Here is a 19865-nt window from a genome sequence, read left to right as displayed (position 1 = left end):
ATAAAACAGGGGGCACTTCAAGAAGTAGAAAGTAATGTGTCAAACGATCCTGAGATGTTCAATAAGATGAGGACTGAGAATTGAGCCCTGGTTTTGCAATGATGAGGACTTTGGTGACCCTTATAAGAATAGTCTCAGTGGACTAATGGGGACGAAAATCAGACAGCCTGATTGGAGCTGGTTCAATAGCATGGGAGGCAAATAAAGACAACTCTTTTGTTTTCTATCAAAGCAGCAGAGAAATGAGGCAGTAACTGGAGGAGGATGTGGGGTCAAGGGAGAATGTGTTTATTTTTTAAGATGAGAGATATTACAGTAACTTCTTAATGGTAATCATTCCGTAGACAGGAAAAACCTGATGATGCTGTAGGGAAGGGATAATTACAAGAACAAGATCCCTGAATTTGAGAGAGGGGATAGGATCTGGGACATAGTGGAGACAACAGAGGTAGAAACAGTTCATCCATAGTAACAGGAGAAAACAAGAGTATATGAGGAGAGATACAGGTAGACTGGTAGATATGAGAACCAAACAGAAAAGTGGACAAACAATATTAAGTGGTAATTCACAGAAGACAAAACACAATTGGCCAATAAACATACAAAAAAATGCTCAACCTTACTTATAGAAAATGCAAATAAAAATAAGATACTATTTTTTACCTAAGAGATGGGCAAAAAATTTAAAAGTTTGATAATATATAGCACTGACAAGGGAGTAAAAAAACAGGTACTCTCATCTGTTGTTGGTGGAAGCACAACTCGGTATTATCTATCAAAACTAAAATTGTGGGGGCTGGCCCCGTGGTCAAGTGGTTAAGTTCCCGCGCTCTGCTGCAGGCGGCGCAGTGTTTCGTTAGTTCAAATCCTGGGCGCGGACATGGCACTGCTCATCAGACCACGCTGAGGCAGCATCCCACATGCCACAACTAGAAGAACCCATAACGAAGAATACACAACTATGTACCAGGGGGCTTTGGGGAGAAAAAGGAAAAAATAAAATCTTTAAAAAAAAAAAAACTAAAAAAACTAAAATTGTGCTTAAGCACTGACTCAGCAATTTCACTTCTCAACACGTACTTACTGAAATGCTCAAACACATGCATAAGGAGGCATAAATCTAATGATATTCATTGGAGCACTACTTGTAGTAGCAAAAAATTTGAAACAAATGTCCATCAATAAAAGAAAAGTTAAATATATTACAGCATACCCAAAATATAAAATATTTTAAGGAAAAAAATTTTTTTTTCCAGAGCAAGAGTCACCCTGAACTAATATCTGTTACCAATTTTCCTCTTCTTTTGCTTGAGGAAGATTACCCTGAGCTAACATCTCTGCCAACCTTCCTCTATTTCATTTTTGGGTCGCTACCATGGCATGGCTGACGAGTGGTGTAGGTCCACACCCAGGATCTGAACCCGTGAACCTGGGCTGCCAAAGTGAAGCACATTGAACTTAACCATTAGGCCATGGGGCTGGCCCCAAGGAAAAATTTTTTAAATGAGGTCTATCTCTATGAGCTGATTAGTAAAGCTTTCCTCCTACAAATATTATAAAGTGAAAAAGGCACATTTTGGAAACCTATAGTTAGATACCAATTATATATTTTAAAATCTATATAAGATAAATGTATATATATATATATTTTTCCATATAGATATGAATGCAAGAATAGAAAAAGATCTAGAAGAACACAAACAATATTGATAACAATGATTTCTCCTGGAGCTTTCAAAGGGGATTACTGAGGAGGAAGTTAGAGTCTTTAGTTGAGAGAGACTTCAACTATTATCGCAATGGATTTTTTAACAATGACAATGTAGCCACTTAGTACTTGAATAGTTAAAAATAAGTATTTTAATAAAAAGTAAACAGCAAAAAAGTTTAAAACAATACATATCTCCAAAAGTTAAACATAGTGCTACTATATGACAATTCCACTCCTAGGTATATATCCAAGAGAAATGAAAACACATGTTCACAGAAAAACTTGTCCATGAATGTTCACAGGAGCTTTATTCATATCAGCCACAAAGTGGAAACAATCCAAACGTCCATTACCATTTGATGAATGTAAAAAAAATGTGGTATTAGCCATACAATGGAATGTTATTCAGCCATAAAAAGAAATGAAATACTGACACATGCTATGACATGGATGAACCTTGAAAACATTATGCTAAGTGAAAGAAGCCAGACACAAAAACACCATATATCGTACAATTCCATTTACATGAAATGTCCAGAATAGACAAATCCATAGAGACAGAAAGGAGATTAGTGGTTCCTAGGGGTTGGGAGGGGGGATGGGGAGTGACTGCTAATGTAGACAGTGTTTCTTGATGCAGTGATGAAACTGTTCTGGAACTAGATAGTGGTGATGGTTGCACAACTTTGTAAATATACGACAAACAGCTGAACTGTATACTCTAAATGGTGAATTTTATGGTATGTGAATTATATCTTAATTTTAAAAAATAGTATTTAGAATATTAAGTATGTACGTATATGTATGTGTCTAGGAGGAAATAAGCCAAACTAGTAACTGACTTTCTCTGGATGGTATAATTACAGTATGAGTGATTTTTATTTTCTTTTTCATATGCTGAAGTTTTAGCAAAATTTTCTAGCACAAACCTGAATTACTTTGATAACAAAAATTATCTTTAAATGATATATTAAGAAATATCTTGGGGCCAGCCTGGTGGCGCAGAGTTTAAGTTCGCACGTTCATACATAAAAACAACTATTAGGGTTCTAGTCAAAGATTATATAAAATTATGGTCTTTATACTGACAGAAGGTTATTGCTTAAAACTAATTTCTTTGGTGGGATTTTCTGATGCACCATGACATTTATTGATTTAACGAACAGTTTTTGAACAACAATTACATTCCCTCCAAATGACAAATAAAAACCAACTATTCCCTATATCTCTCTCATTTTAAACTGACAGTATCATAGTCAGAAAATAATAAAATTTTTGATATAAAATTTTTACTGTTTTAGACTGACCCATAGAAATAAAGCAAAAAGATCAGCTGTAAGGGTTAGAGAAGATCTACATAGGCTTGTTGCTATAAAGACAAGTTATTCAGAAGTAAATATCGATATGAAAAGTGTTACATTTATTACTCTTTAGATCTTCTCTGATAATTATTTTCTTCCAACCCTCAAATCTCCTTCTATTTAATTTTATTCATTTATCATTTTACAATACATAATGGTAGTTTCAGAAAACACAGTGATATCAATCAAGAACTATATCCCAATATCTAGCTAACTTGGTTCTTATATAGCCCACTGTCCAGATAACTTGTCTAATTAAAAATGATTCATAATGCAGCTTTCAGAATTTTTAAACTTTTTATTATAAATGTGGACCTAGGGCCAGCCCAGTGGCATAGTGGTTAAGTTCACACACTCTGCTGCAGCAGCCCAGGGTTCACCGGTTCGGATCCCAGGCATGGACCTCATCAAGCCATGCTGTGGTGGTGTCCCACATACAAAATAGAGGTAGATTGGCACACATGTTAGCTCAGCGACAATCTTCCTCAAGCAAAAAGAAGAAGACTGGCAACAGATGTTAGCTCAGGGCCAATCTTCCTCTCCAAAAAAAAAATGACCTAAATTTTGGTGCCACATTTTATAAACGACTTTTCATTAAAACCAAACCTAAGTATTCTATCTTGTGATAAATCACAGTATCTCTCCAATCTGAAATATTTAATATCTGTGTTTCCTTTTTCTTTCTTTCATTCATTTATTCAATAAATATTTACTGGCCACAACTATATTTATGTATACCCCACAGTACCTAGCAATATATATATATAAGGCATATAAGAATGCAGCCAACTTATAACTAGAGACTAATAAGGGAAATAAGACATTTTCATTATTACCTCCAATAGCGTAGACCATCCCTCCAAGAACTGCTACTCCAAGTCCACACCGAGCCTGATGAAGTGAAGACACAGTGGTCCAGTACTGGCTGAAGGTGTCAAAACGTTCTACACAGCTGAGGGCTCTGCTATCACTCCAACGACCCCCCTGCAACCGAGTATATCCACCTGAACAAAGGAAGGAAAGGAGGTACACAGCAAATCCCTTGCTGCTAAATATGGAAATAGTAGTAATGAGGAAAAATCTAGCCCTAGACATTCAGTATAACCATTTCATAGCAGGATATAAGTGCTTTAGGGCCTGCCATATATACATATATTATTCTTAAATGTGCCAAGTCCTGAAAGATTATGGCTTAAACACAATAAGGCTAACCATAGTACTCTACCACCTGGTCTTGGTTATAAAAGAATGTTAAATAAAACATAAATCTAGGGGCCGGCCCCGTGGCCAAGTGGTTAAGTTCGTGCACTCTGCTTCCGCAGCCCAGGGTTTCGCGGGTCTGAATCCTGGGCAAGGACATGGCACCGCTCGTCAAGCCATGCTGAGGTGTCATCCGGCATGCCACACCTGGAGGGACCCACAACTAAAAATACACAACTATGTACTGAGGGGCTTTGGGAAGAAAAAGGAAAAATAAAATCTTTAATAAAAACAAACAAAAAAAACACATAAATCTATGGCCAGCCCAGTGGTGTAGTAGTTGGGTTCACACACTCTGCTTTGGCAGCGTGAGGTTTGTGGGTTTGGATCCTGGGTGTGGGCCTACACACCACTCATCAAGCCATGCTGTGGCAGTATCCCACATGCAAAATAGAGGAAGACTGGCACAGATGTTAGCTCAGGGACAATCTTCCTGAAGCCAAAAAAATAGAGGAAGATTGGCAATAGATGTTAGCTCAGGGGCAATGTTCCTCACAGGAAAAAAACAACCACAAATCTAGAAGCTGGTTACCTGTCTAGTTATGAAGTCTCATTATGACTTCTATTAGTATCTTTTTCAATTAAAAATAGTGAGTTGTGGGGCCGGCCCAGTGGCGCAGCAGTTAAGTGCGCACATTCCACTTCAGTGGCCTGGGGTTCACCAGTTCAGATCCCAGTTGTGAACCTATGCACTGCTTATCAAGCCATCCCTGTGGCAGGCATCCCACATAAAATAGAGGAAGATAGGCACGGATGTTAGCTCAGGGCCAGTCTTCCTCAGCAAAAAGAAGAGGATTGGCGGCAGATGTTAGCTTAGGGCTAATCTTCCTCAAAAGATAAAAAAAATTTAAAAAAAAACATAGTGAGTTGAAATCCTTGTCTGACTGCATATCCCATCAGTAAAAAAATTTTAGCATGCACTCAGAAATCACATATTTATATATTATAGCATATATAAAATTATACATATAATTACATTAAATTATACAAAGTATTTATATATAAATTACGTATATAAATTTGAACAATTTGTCTATATATCAAATATTGATAAAGTTTAATGTTTTTTAAAATAAAAATGAAAAGAGGTTTTAACATGTCCATCTGATACTCCTATGGATTATCTGCACAACCACACTTTGGAAATCACTGGTTCCTATCAACCCTAATGACCATTTTAAGACACTGTGAATAAAAATTTTGAAATTTATTTTCCTATTTTTAACTAGAATTCAAATTTTTAACTTTTAATGCTAAAGCAGCATTTCTTTAGTCAGTTTTTGACAAAAATAATTTAATAAGAATAATTTATTCTTAGATGTGCCCACTGTGTTATATAAACACAGTTTATAAATATGCAGCCTATATGTAAATTAAATATGCCTATTTGACACCTCTGCATATTCTGACATGTACGGTAATAACAGCAAAATATTAAAAGGTTTTGATACCCAAAATAAGGATAATTTCTATTACCTTTTTAAAGGTTCTTACCTACTGCATACAGGTACTTTCTTGCTTTCTTCCTAGGTCGAACCTTAGATGTCTGCAGAAAACCACAAAATTTGTTCTCTTTGGGAGATTTGCACACCTCACAGTACTCTTTCAAAAGTGTTTGCAACGCAACACGAAGATTAAAATCAGATACTCCTAAAGCAATGTTTAAAAAGATAATCTTTTAAACAACTTTTAAATAACATTGAAAAGACATTTTTCCATGAACATAAAATGCATTTAACAATCAAAAAATAAAAATTCATCATCGATGATGTATGTTTCCTACAACACCAAATATTATTTTTCTCATTGCTACTAAAGAATATACTTTCCTTAAACCAAAGATTGCTTTTAAAAATACGCTTCATAACATCCAATTTGAAAACACATATATGAGGATTTCTAAATAAAGATGGCGAATGAAATAGGATTACAATTATCTAACAAAATGAAAACATAAAATAGCTCAAAATTCTATACTTACAACCAAATAACAAAAAGGACATAAAATTATGTCACAAACTTTACAAATGATAGTCAAAACAAGAAACAAAAAATTCTGGTAGGATGAGGTCTATCTCCTAACAAGACTTTGAGCATGATTGGGTAGATGATCCCTGCTCAAGGGTGCTTAGCTGAGGAGGTGAATTGGGGATGAAAGCCAATCTGCCCCAGCTAGCAGGCTGTAAGACCCAGCCTCCCTGAAAGGGCACTATTTTCTAATTTGCATAAAGGCACCATATATACTAGCAAGGGACGATCTCCAAGTCTTGTCCCTATATCCCAGAAGCAATATTGAGGAAAAAAGGTCAAGTAACAAAATCTTGAGAACTTTCCCTAATAATTAACAATTTGGAGAGAGGTAGAACAAGCCGGTAAGAAGGAGAACTGAGAAGTCAAAGAACAAAACCATTAAAAGAAAAATCCTCTATGGGACTATGAGTAATGGTGGAAAGGATCACCAGGGTTTGCCATCTAACAGCATAGTGCCAGCCAAAGTCCACACTTCGGATAAGATACATCCTTGGCTGGATTAAGTAAGCCCTAATACAAGATCAATAACAGGATCTTAAAAGACAAAGGTCAGAGCCCAGGTCCCCAAGCAAAGACCTCAGCCTTAGCAGATCTTTATTGTTTCACCATCCTCATGCCTCAGCTAGAAAGAAGTGGTGAGAACACATACATAGCCCTCAAATTTTAGATGGTAGAAACAAACCAGTTATACTAAGATAAAGAGGGCGTCAAGGAGAATTAGCTCTTACATTATCAGAGCAAACAGTTTTGAACAGAGTTGCCCATGTTAAGCATGAGCAATATATCAAGAAACAGCTATACAACTATTAAAATATATCCCAGAAAAAAGAAGAGAAAGAGACTGAAGAATTCAGTGTGGAAGAAAACATTAGCCACAAACAGAAACAGACTCCCCAAGAATGCTTCACAGGATAGAATTACTTAGGAATACAGATTCTATTAAAAAAAGAGCTGAAAGACAGAATGAGATGCATTCGTAAGGAAACAATGTGAGAACTGAAATGACAGTACTACAGACTTAATGAATTAGAAAGAAACACAATAGATATGACAAAAAATCAAATTAGCGATTTGGTGTACAGACGAAAAAACAACTGTGAATACGGAGCAAAAGACAAAAAACATTTCAACATTAGAAGAGAGTAAATATGAAAGACAAGGAAGTTCTAATAAAAGGATGAAGACTACTAAATGAAACATTAAAAGTATTCAGAAATTTCATACATGAAAATTTCCCCCAAATTAAGGAAAAACTGAAGCTTTAAAAGGAAAGGGTAGGGGCCAGTCCTGTGGCCGAGTGGTTAAGTTCGCACGCTCTGCTTCAGTGGCCCAGAGTTTCACCGGTTCCGATCCTGGGCGCAGACCTGGCACTGCTCATCAGGTCATGCTGAGGTGGCGTCCCACATAGCACAACCGGAGACACTCACAACTAGAATATACAACCATGTACTGGGGGGCTTTGGGGAAAAGAAGGAAAAAAATTTTTCAAAGGAAAGGGTATAGTCTAAATGAAAAATGACAAACCTTAATACAAATCAAGAATAATGAAAGAGGATTCTTTAGGCATCCAAGCAGAAAAAGCAAGTCATTAAAAAAAAAAAGAACCATGCCTTACAAAGTTTGGGGGGGGTGGATGCAGGGAGGAGTATCATGTTAACTTAAGAATATTATGTCACCCAAATTGCTGCTAAATTAAAAGAGCAACAGGCAGAAATTCTCAAATATGAAAAAAATTCAGGAAATACAGTAATCATGAGCCTTTCTTGAAAACAGTTACTTGGTGACGAAATCCAGCCAACCAAACGATGAATCAAATAAGAAAATTCAGGAATAAAAAGACTATGGTTGAAAAACTGGAAGACAGCGTCAAATCCACTTAAATACAAAACAAAAGCACAGAACTAGGGGAATAATTATTGAAAAAAAAATTATATAAAAGCTACAAACCTTGAGGGGGTAAGAAGAAAAATAACAGTGCTAATTACCTCATTTTTCTTAGCAGAGAGCCTATTCTGTTTAAAATTGAAACATGAAATGAAACTATGATTTCCTCTTTTAATGATTTTCCTCTTTTGTCCTTAACTCTATAAGAACATTTTATTTATTTTTTATTTTTGAGGAAGATTAGCCCTGCACTAACTACTGCCAATCCTCCTCTTCTTGCTGGGGAGGACTGGCCCTGAGCTAACATCCGTGACCATCTTCGTCTACTTTATATGTGGGACGCCTGCCACAGCATTGCTTTTGCCAAGCGGCGCCATGTCCACACCTGGGATCCAAACCAGCAAACCCCAGGCCACCGAGAAGCGGAACGTGCAAACTTAACCGCTGCACCACCAGGCCAGCCCCTATAAGAACCTTTTAGAACGAATATTTCTTGGGGTAAATATTTATCTGAAATTAGGTACTACTTCAGTTACTTCTTTGTTAACTTTTAGTGAGATTTAACCATATTTTTTGTATTGTAAATAGTACGCATAGGGGGCCGGCCCCATGGGCGAGTGGTTTCGCCGGTTCAGATCCTGGGTGTGGACATGGCACCGATCATCAGGCCGTGGTGAGACAGCATCCCATATGCCACAACTAGAAGGACCCACAACTAAGAATACACAACTATGTACCAGGGGGCTTTGGGGAGAAAAAGGAAAAAATAAAATAAAATCTTTATAATAGCATGCACGAAATGATTCTTATCCTTATAATTTTTTTTCTATCTATCCATCCAATCACACATCCATCCATCATCCATCCTCCTATACAGAGATATCTAGAATGATATTTACTAGATGTTAATTATAACTGGTTAGTTCTGGGTGGCAGACTTTGGGTGATTTGCTGTTTTTTCATACTTTATTACCTAATTTTTTTATAAGAGCATGTACCATTTAAAAAAAGTAAAGTCACTCTCTAAAATGCAAGAAATAAATGTTATCATATAGCTAATAATATTAAATTGTCTGAATTATTCCAGTGGTAAATAAAAAATATATACACCGGGGAAAACATCTACACATTTCACGTAACATAATTTAATGATTTCAATTGAGTCTTTTGCTTCCTCTCTGAATTTTGTGGTAGATTTTCATTTTTCTACATTACCTGTCCATCTTTTTCCCAAGATGATCAAACAGAAAAAGTTCCTAAGTTGAAAACTATTCAGATTGCCTTTTAAAAAAATTCTGCACTTACTTCTCCCTTAACTCCTTACAGTTTTTACTCCAGTGAAATACCTTCAGGTGTTAACTATTGGGCATACTTAATAAGCAGTGCAAGACTTGAATATTACCAACAAGCTGCAGGAAAACACGGCCCGATTCTAGGGAACCTTCCCTAGCTCCTAGCAGAGGAACTTTCCTTTGGCACTGTGTCTGTGGCATTTGGGAAAAGCCAATGCAAGGATGAAAGCCTTTGTCCCATTCCTAAATTCTCGCATGATTCATGCAAAAATTGTCTGGATAATTTCTCTCTTCTTGTTTTAGCATTTAAATACAGTTAGACTTCATTATTTGTGGATTCCTTATTTGTGAATACATCTACTCACTAAAACATATTTATAACCCAAATCAATACTCCTGGCGCTTTCCCAGTCATTCATGGACATGCCACAGAGTAGCAAAAAACGTGAATCACCTGACATGCACGTTTCCAGGTGAGGCTGAACAAGGTGATGCTTTGCCTTTTTGTTTCAGGTCTCATACTGTAAACAAGTGTCCTTTTCATAGTCTACTTAGTGCCATGTTTTTCATATTTTTGTGCTTTTTGTTGGTGATTTTGCCATTTAAAATGGACCCCAAGCATACTGCTCAGGTGCTATCTAGTCCTCCTAAGCGCAAGAAGGCTGTGATGTACCTCACAGGGAAAATACAAGTGGTAGATAGGCTTCACTCAGGCATGAACAACAGTGCTGTTGGCCATGAGTTCAACGGTAATGAGTCAACAATATATATTAAATAAGGTGTTTCTGACAGAAACACACATAAAACAAGGTTATATATTGATCAGCTGACAAAAATGTTGTGACCAGAGGCTTATAAGAACTTACCATGCATTTCCCCTATGAACAATAGCTCAGTATTTGCCAATTTAGTGTTTGCGGCAACTTTACAGAACATAATTACCATGAATAACAAGAATTGGCCGTATATGCATTAATACAAGATATCACTCAGAAAAACCTACAAAATTCTATTAACACTGTTAAACAGAGTGGAGAAAAACTGAAAATCCACATTAAATATAACTCCTTCACAGAATTATGCCTTTAATACTAATATTTAATTTATAAGATCATTTGCAATTCAGTCATATCATAAAGTTTCAGTACACGACAAGAGTAAAAGCTTCAAATCTTGAGACCAGGTCTAAAGTAGTTTTTAAAAATAAATTTAAATATTACCATTTTCCTAACGTAAAGATAAAAACTATTTTATACTATGGTGAAAAGTATTTTCAAAGTTTAGAACCTAAAGATGATTCAAAGGCTACTTAGAAGTTATGATAGTATATCACTATAACATTCATTTTATAATGAGAGGACTTACAGGATTTATTGAGTTTTGTTTTTAGGGTATGCATTTTCCTCAAATGTTAAGTTTTGCTGAATTTTTCAGAGTGGCAAGAGGAAATCTTACACTGAAATAATTAGTATTGCCAAAAACAGAAGTAGTATTTTAGCTCTGTTAGTAACTTTATCTATAACTCTAAGCTCCCTTAGTATTTAATCTCCAGAAAGTTACATAAAGATTTGATTAGGGAGTCGGACCCATGGCCGAGTGGTTAAGTTCGCGAGCTCTGCTTCGGCTGCCCAGGGTTTAGATGGTTCGGATCCTGGGCACGGACATGGCACCGCTCATCAGGCCATGCTGAGGCAGCATCCCACATGCCACAACTGGAAGGACTCACAACTAAAAATACACAACTATGTACCGGCGTGCTTGGGAGAAAAAGGAAAAATAAAATCTTTAAAAAAAAAAAAAAAGATTTGATTAAAATAATGAATAGAAATACTGAACTACTACTGCCTACCCACAAAACACAAAAGTTGTATCTCGCATATAGTAATCATTCAATAAATGTCTGCTATTGAACTGAAAAATGAAAACACTATCACCTTTCAAACAGAGACAAAGCCATTGGATAATTAATTGACTAATTTGATATGCAACAAAAAATTACCTTCTATATACTTTAGAAGCCTCTGAGGAGGTAATAAAGGGAATCGAACTGGGTCTAGCACTTCCACCACATATTTTCTTCTCTTTCCTAGATCTTTCAGAATCCATTGCATTGCAGCTAAGAAGACCTGGTATTCATCCTCAATGCTAAGCTCTTCACTTCGCAAAATTTTGATCAGCTGATCTTTTGTAAGTGCCAGGAACTCTTCCCCACTATGAACCTCCAAGAAATGGACATGAATGTAGTTTTCTGTGAATTCCAAAAGATCATGGCAGGCAATTTGCTCTGAGAACTGAAAGACCCCAATACAGTTCAGCGGATCAATTTGTCCCTTCAGAAACTCACAACAAAGATTGACAACTTCAGTCAACTGTAGCATGTCCGCAGCAACAATCAACTCCTGGACATTATTCACACCTACGTTCACTATACCTAGGGAAACAGGGAGACAAAACAGCCAATAAAATAAAAACAAACACTTGACTTATATTCAAAAAGCATTATACTTGATTACACTGATAGCTTAGTGTTCGCAGTGTAGATAAATGCTAAGTAAAAAGGCAAAAAAGAATTTATAGAACGAGTACAAGACAAATGATAATGATACTTAGCATTAATGGAACACTTACAACGAACCAGATACAGCATTAATTGTCTTATGAACTCATTTAACCCTCACTATACCCCAGAAAGTAGGCATTTTTTTTCTTAGTTTTGTATTAAGAAAACAGAATCAGACTTGTCCCCAGTCACATGGTTAAGTGAGTTGCAGGGCTGAGATTGATATCGAAGTCTCGCTTTTACCATAAGGCTACACGCATCTAACAAACATTATGAGGCACTGGGGAGAATAAGACAGGGTCCCTATCTTCAATTACAACAAAGTGCCATACAAATATCAACTTTTAATTTTATGTATAACCAAGAGTCTATAAACATGAAAAGTTGTTAAGTACTTAATATTTAAGTAACTATATATATTCTGCTCTCTTTCCAGAGGCTTTCACTTTCATTTATTTATATAATGACTTTGGGAGGACATCAAATAGTCAATTATATTGAAGAGGAAAAAAACCACTGTATTTCTCCTACCTAAGGATAAACTCTCCGACTCTCCATTCAGTCTTACACTTTCCCTTTATCCCTTTTATGACATTCACTCCACTAAACTATTTGTTTGTATTCCCAATTAGATCTATAAAAACTTCTGGGGCAAAGCTTGCCCCTTCTGTATTCCCAATGCCCAGCACACACTGAGTGCTCAAAAAAATTTCTTTAAATGAATGAAGGGTCAAAGAGATTATGCTGAGAGGAAGAGTATGGCTTGTTGAATACAAACAGGGATTTTTCCAAAAGTATGAGAAATGGAATCCACCATGGAAGTAAATGGCAGTGGCTGCAGAGAAAACTGAGATAAGACTACCTGAATAAAATGAGAATTCATTACATATTCGGAAAAGATAAGATCATGGGTAGTGACGTACGGGAGGTGAATGACTGCTACTGGATAAAGCCAAGAGTTACTTGAGAGTAATAAAAAGAATGCCCTACAACTTAATAAGCCTTTATAGTTTACAAAAAGCACTTTTACATTTATTAAAATTTATCTCATTTAACCTTCACATGAAACATAAAGTGCTACTTATCCCCTTTTTATGAATAAGGCAAATGAGGCTCTCATAAGCTCATTTTATTTTGTAAGTACCTGAACTGCATTACCTATGAAGCTCTGTGAAGCCAGAGGCCATGTCTGTCTTGTTTACTGTCATACCCCTGTGCCTAGCTCAAAAAAAGTACTCAATAAATATCTGCTAAGAGAATGAATGATTGACTAAAGCTAAATGAAATGCTTTGTATCACATAGCTAATTATGTGATCACAGCTAGATCACAAACCTAAGTCATTTAATTACAAGTAAAGTAGATGAAAAACTAAGGTGAGAAACATTCATTAAGACCTATTAGAATTGTGAACGGATAATAAAGAATGTATAGACAACAGGCCAGCCCCAGTGGCCTAGCAGTTAAGTTCAGTGTGCTCCGCTTTGGCAGCCCAGGTTTGGTTCCCGGGAGCAGACCTACACCTCTTGTCTGTCAGCACCCATGCTGTGGCAGTGGCTCAAATACAAAAAGGGGAAGATTGGCAGCAGATGTCAGTTCAGGGCGAATCTCCTCAGCAAAAAAAAAAAAAACAATGTATAGACAAGTCCAAAGGAGAGATCAACAGGTTTTGCTGCCCTCATATCTCAAAAAAGGAAATGCTATTACAATGAAAATGAAGAACATATTTTTAGGGGCTGGCCCTGTGGCTGAGTGGTTAAGTTCGTGTGCTCCACTTCAGCGGCCCAGGGTTTTGCTGGTTCAGATCCTGGGCGCGGACATGGCACTGCTTGTCAGGCCACACTGAGGCGGCGTCCCACACGCCACATTTAGAAGGACTCACAACTAAAATATACAGCTACGCACTGGGGAGATTTGGGGAGAAAAATCAGAAAAAAGAAAAGATTGGCAACAGTTGTTAGCTCAGGTCCCAATCTTAAAAAATTTTTTTTTTCTTTTTTTTTTTTCTGCTTTTTCTCCCCCAAATCCTCCCAGTACATAGTTGTATATCTGTTTTTAGTTGTGGGTCCTTCTAGTTGTGGCAAGAACATATTTTTAAAGAACTAATTGTATCAAAAACTACAAAGCTTCCTGTCCAATAAATATCCAATATTCATTTTCTTTTCATCCTTACCAACAGAATCTTGTTTCTGCTGTGGGTGGCAATTGCGCCCTGCTGAAAATTACATTTCTCAACCTCCCTTGCAGATACGAGTAAACTTTTGACTGAGTTTGGCCAACAGGATATAGGCAGCAGTTATTGGGGTAGGGCTACCAGAAAAGCTTAAAAAAGAGGATAGATGCAGCTGGCAAGCACTTTTGCCTTTCCGTCTTCCTCGTTCCACTGGCTGGAGTTCAGTGATCATGAGATTAGACGCTACAAACTATAAATGGTGGAGCAAAATGTTGGAAGAGTAATGGGACACCAATGACATCATGAAGCCACCACACCAGCCTTGGAATGCCTACTATGGACTCATCTTTGCAGAAAAACAAATAAACTCTTATCTTGTTGAACCATTTTATATCTTTTACTAGCAGCCAAACATTGTTCTTAACTGTTAAACTAATTTTAGCCTTAAACATCAATAGTTCTCCACAATGTTATTTCCCCCAGATACACTCAGTAGCTTTATTTCTGTGAGTTTTACCACTTCTTATTTCTTTGATGGAAGTGCTTATCACCAGCAATACAGTGATGCCATGAACATTCTCTTTCGCTAAAAATCTCTTGTTGCTACTGTCAGACAACAGAGTTAGAACACACAACTTGTGGCATTTCTTCTTTTTTTATGTAGTTCAACACTAATGCCATTGGGTCAATCTGTGTTAATTTATACTTTGCAAATAAGAGAAGCAGGAGCATTTATGAAGTAGTTTAATCAGCTCATACATCATTTAGAAAAGTGAGGTCAAGAACTCCTCAACATTAATTTGTATATTAGCCAATAGATAGACCTGCACTGATTTCAGTAGATAAAGATAATCATTTTTACAGTCCCCAAATTAAGAATTATCATTTTCTGAAATTTTCCAAAAAGGAATATGAAACAACACAGAGAACAGAAATCACCTTTTGTCATTTTCCAGGTTTAAATACCATGCATTAAATAAATAATACTTTATTAGGCCACATAATTATCTCTCACCAAGTAGTCCCTTAAGAAGAGCATGGTATATTCTCAAAACTAGACCAAACAAACATAGTCTTTGATCTCAAACATTTTCTTCTGACTGTAAGAGTAATACACATTCACTGTAAAAAAAACTTTAAGGCAGAAAAGTATAAAAACAAGAATTAAAATCACACATTTTCCCATACACATACATTGTGTATTTCTTTCAAACTTTAGTTTCTTTCAACACTCTAGCATATTTCTTTGAAATCTTTTTTCCATGCATATTTATGTTGCATAAGACTTATACTTTATAATAGTTTTTGTGTGCATTTTCTAATGTCATTAAAACTCCTCAAAACATTTTAAAATTAAAAGTTTTGATTAAAATAACATGCTGATTATAAACATTTTTGAGGAAAAACAGAAAAAAAGGAAAAAATAAGAATCTTCCATATCTGTCATCTAGAGATAAACACCATCAACATTCTAGTCTCTTTCTTGTGCACAAATACACACACAAATGATTTTTTTTATTTTTACAAAATTGAGGTTGTATCTATATCCAGATTTTTTCATTTAATATACTGTAAACATTATTCCATGACAGTGTGCATGTAGGTATATATGTATATGTAAAAATCATTTATGAGATCTAGAAAAATATTCCATTATATACACATGTACTATAATTTATTTAACCATATAACCTGCTGAGGGACAATTAGATTGTATTCAATTATATACTATTATAAATAACGTTACAATAAACATCCTGGTACATAAATATTTGCCTGCATCACTAATTAATTTCTTAGGATTCCTAGAAAAGGAACACTGGGTCAAAAGATAGGAACTTTTCAAAGGCTCATAATAACATATTGCCAAATTCCTTTCCACGTAAGTTAGAGCAATTTATATGCCATAGTAGTGCATAGGTGATTGTATCACTCTTCACTCAAAGCAACAGGTTCACTTAACGTACCTGTGTAAATGAAATCTAGAAGTATTCGAAAGATTCCAGCTTCAATTCCTAGAATCTGTACAACATCTTTTGAAGACTCCTTCATTCCTCCAGTGAACAAAGCTGCAAAGTAAGGACTACTGGCAGCCAAAACCAGCCGATGAACTTGAAAAGTCTCCTTCCCAACTTGCAGCTGCACGTCACAGAAATGCTGTTCATTCCTCATTTTATTGATCTGGGCCAAGATGAGTTGGGCATGTTTATCTGATGAAAAAGGACTATCACCCGCCTTGGAACAGCCCTCACTAGCCATGATGATGATAAATTAATTAAAAGGACTGTTGCCCATAATCCGGTCCTATCCTGAAAAACAAAGTAGAAAGAGACCAAGCAACATACTTTCGTGTTTAACATGTCTTCTATTCACACACATATGAAACATTTCCTATCCTCAAGGAGATTGCAATCTACTTAGGGACACAAACACACATGAAACAACTAAGGACTAAACTGTGTGGTACTATTCCTAATAGGGTTTCAGAGAAGGAAATAAGTAATGGAGGCTAAAATAACTAGAGGACGCTTCACAGCAGAAATGGGACCTCTAGTGGATAATGAAAGATAAATAGTACTAAGGCACCAGGAGAGGGCATAAGCCCTTTTGGGTAAAGAAAATAAGGAAAAGCACAAACATAGAAAGTTTTGTACACTGCAGTAAGGAGGCACACATTGTAGCCAGAATGAAGTTCCAGAAAGCAACTGTGACCAGGCCAACTGTCTGCTTAAAATCCTTCAATTTGTACACTTCCCTTAGCACAGGAAGCCCTTCATATAGACAGGGCAGGGCCTGTCTTTCATAGCTGTAGCACCAGTATCTAATACACTAGATTTTCAAATGTTGGTAAAATGAATGAGTACAATGAGAAATAACAATAATAGCTTAGGTTGTTTTTGTTTAACTCTGATAGCTTTTCCACACATTACGCCAATTATAATTTTCACAATAATTAAGAGGCTGGAAGAAAAAATATTGTTATTCAAAACGAGAGAGAACAACGGAGCTCAGAGTTTACCAAGGACACAGTGTTAGTATAATGACCGTCTTGGTATTTGAATCCAGGTCTTACTCTAAATCCTGGGCTTTTCCCACAGTATCACATGCATAGGAAATACTAGGCCAGGTTATAGAGAAAGGGCTTTGAAACCCAAGCATAGAAATCTGGTCCTGAGCCTTTACAGGTTCATCAAAGTAAACATGACTATAGTCATGTTTTAGAACTGTTATTTGAGCCTTCAGGGCGTGAGTTAAGAGGTAACAAAGTCCTAGAAAAACAGACTTACGGCTTCAACAATGAAAATCAAAAGGATAAATCTAAGTTACTTTTTGAATAAAGAAAACATGAGATTTGGCAATATAAGAGATATAGAGATGAAGCATAAGAGAAACCTAAGATGACTAAGGTTTTGTAATTTAGGCATCAAAGACAATTGCTAGTAAGACTGACAAATGGTGTGGGATCATATTAGAAAAAAGTGGTTAAGTTTACAGCATTCAGTCAAACTTATCAAAGAAAAAGTAAGGTGATTATCATGATGATCTGGGAATTAACTTATTGAGAAATTTGATTGCGAGTTTCCAAGGTAGCTGCTAAAACTTCACGTCAGCATCTACAGAACGTCAACACATTAGATTGAACTGGCATATAAAAGCAAAGAGTGTATTTGTCTCTATGTAGAAATTTGACCTGCAGATACTAGTAAACATGACACGGCTGTCAGGCTTTTTTCTGCTTTAGATTTCTTCCTGTCAAGAGGTTTTGGACCCGAGTGGTTTAATTACAAAGTATCTCCTTTGCCCCCAATTTCAAGGCACCAAGCACAGTCACTGAGCTAAAATGCTGCCTCCTGCTACGAAGAGTTCACTAAATACCCACTCTGTAACAGCCCGTAGAAATCCTAATGTTACCACGCTTCGCAGTAACTGCAGATGCTATCCCACTGCCAGGGGAGTACTTCGTTCCAAAAGGCGCACCTGGGGTGACCGTATTTCCAAAAGGAAAGAGCATAATTCCGGGACACTGCATAGGAATGTAAGGCACATGCCTCAAGAGACGCAAACTTGAAAGGCAGATTATCAGGAAACGGTGGAGACGCCCAGGGAACTACAGAGAACCTATGTCTAGTGGCCTTGAATTCAGCGCCCAGAGCATCTGGTAAACTGCTCCCGTAGAGGGTGACAGAAAGAATCCAAGGACGAGCGAGCGTCCAAAGAATGAGGCTCTTTGTGCTTGCAGTAGGGGCTGGACCTGGAGGGCCAGCCCTACGTCGCTGCGACACTAAAGGAGGATCAACTTGCCGGCGCTACCTAAATGGCGGGGAAGGCATCTCAGACCTGTCTGGGGACAGCAGACGGGCCAGCGGCTCGGCCTTCGGCCTGCCCCGTGGGGGCGGGGAGAGGAGAGGCAGGAGCGGGCCGGCCCAAACGACGCCCGGGGAGGGCGCAAACACTGCGACTGCGAGCGGCGGCCGCACGCCGGTTCCAGAGGCTCCTCTCACTCTGCTTCTCAGGCTCCCGATAGCCGGGAGAGCCGAAGAGGAAACCCCCACCTCCGTCACAGACGCACCGGGACGCAGGCCCCTCTTACCCGCCGCTTCCCCTTCCCGCCGGCGCCCGCTCAGGCTCTGCGCGCGCAGCCGCGACCAGCAGGGGCGTGCAGAGGGCGGGGTGACCGGGCAGCTCGGCCGCCGAGGGCGGGAGCCGAGGCCGCGCCTGGCTAAGGGCCTCTCCCTGCGCCGCCGGCCCCGGCCGTGGCTGCGCGTGCGCAGTGTTCCTCCGCGCGCCAGTAGCCGCGGCTCCCTGGGCCGGGCTGTCGTGGCCCGCGATTTGTGCTGGTTTCCTCGCAGGCAACAGCCCAGCTGCACATCTGAGCTCCTGCCTGTTGAGCTTCGAGCTATCTGGCTCACCCTTTCCACTCCGCCTGTTCTTTCTCGACTCTTGTGGTCTCCCAGGCGGCCAGCGAACCTCAGTGTTAATGCAGGACAGAGATGAAGCGTGGCGCTTCTCTCTCGTCTTTACCATTCACTCACATCATTTTCTGAGTCTCTGCCTGACTGATCCCGGAGCTGTGAATGGATGCCTACTTTGAGAGAAGGGAGAACTCAAAACGTCCAGTTATTTTTCACTGTTGAAGCTCATAATATGTCGCATTAGTGACTTTCAAACTTTCTGACCCCAGCCCGCGGTGAACAAACACATTCTACATCAAACCCAATAATACCACACACGTGTATATAGGTGGATATATCTGAAACAAAAATCCACAAAACTGTTTATGCTTACTACCAGTAATGCTCTGAATTCCTATTTCTTCTTTTCGATTTCGTTGCCAAAAAATACAAAAGGTCAAATTGTCAAAGGCTTGGAAATGAGCAAAAGAGATTACTGGCTGCCCTTTCAGTGTAACGCTGGGCATTGTCTAGCAAGCGCTGGAAGGATTTGAATCCCTAGGGACCTCTTTCTATTGACTAAGCTATTTTACAAGACTGATAATATTTAAAAGAAATCTTGTCTACCCTGTAGAAAAGATGTCTCAAAACATTACATTTTATTGACCTATGGGATGTTAAACCACCTTTGCCTCTGTTAGC

The 19865-nt window shown here is 37.9% G+C and overlaps 1 protein-coding gene across 6 annotated transcripts in view; it reads right to left on the bottom strand.

Moving 5' to 3' along the window:
* The window catches only part of IPP (intracisternal A particle-promoted polypeptide), a 39625-nt gene extending 20588 nt beyond the window's left edge, over positions 1-19037 (bottom strand). For 2 of the 6 annotated variants that reach the window (XM_070510020.1, XM_070510022.1), the window contains exons 1-5: positions 18863-19021; positions 16239-16580; positions 11539-11970; positions 5827-5982; positions 3909-4076 (exon numbers count right to left, since the gene is read on the bottom strand). In XM_070510020.1, the coding sequence (XP_070366121.1) occupies positions 3909-4076; positions 5827-5982; positions 11539-11970; positions 16239-16530 (1048 nt within the window). In that variant the 5' untranslated portion in view covers positions 16531-16580; positions 18863-19021. Of the gene's footprint in view, positions 1-3908; positions 4077-5826; positions 5983-11538; positions 11971-16238; positions 16581-18249 lie in introns of all 6 variants that reach the window. The other 4 variants (XM_044770685.2, XM_070510021.1, XM_044770684.2 and 1 more) reach the window with 3 other exon arrangements.
* Between the last annotated feature and the right edge of the window lie 828 nt (positions 19038-19865).

This window comes from Equus asinus, chromosome 5, assembly GCF_041296235.1.
Source record: "Equus asinus isolate D_3611 breed Donkey chromosome 5, EquAss-T2T_v2, whole genome shotgun sequence".
Lineage (NCBI taxonomy): Eukaryota > Metazoa > Chordata > Mammalia > Perissodactyla > Equidae > Equus > Equus asinus.
Note: the sequence above shows the minus strand (reverse complement) of the source record. Positions and strands in the feature narration are given on the sequence as shown.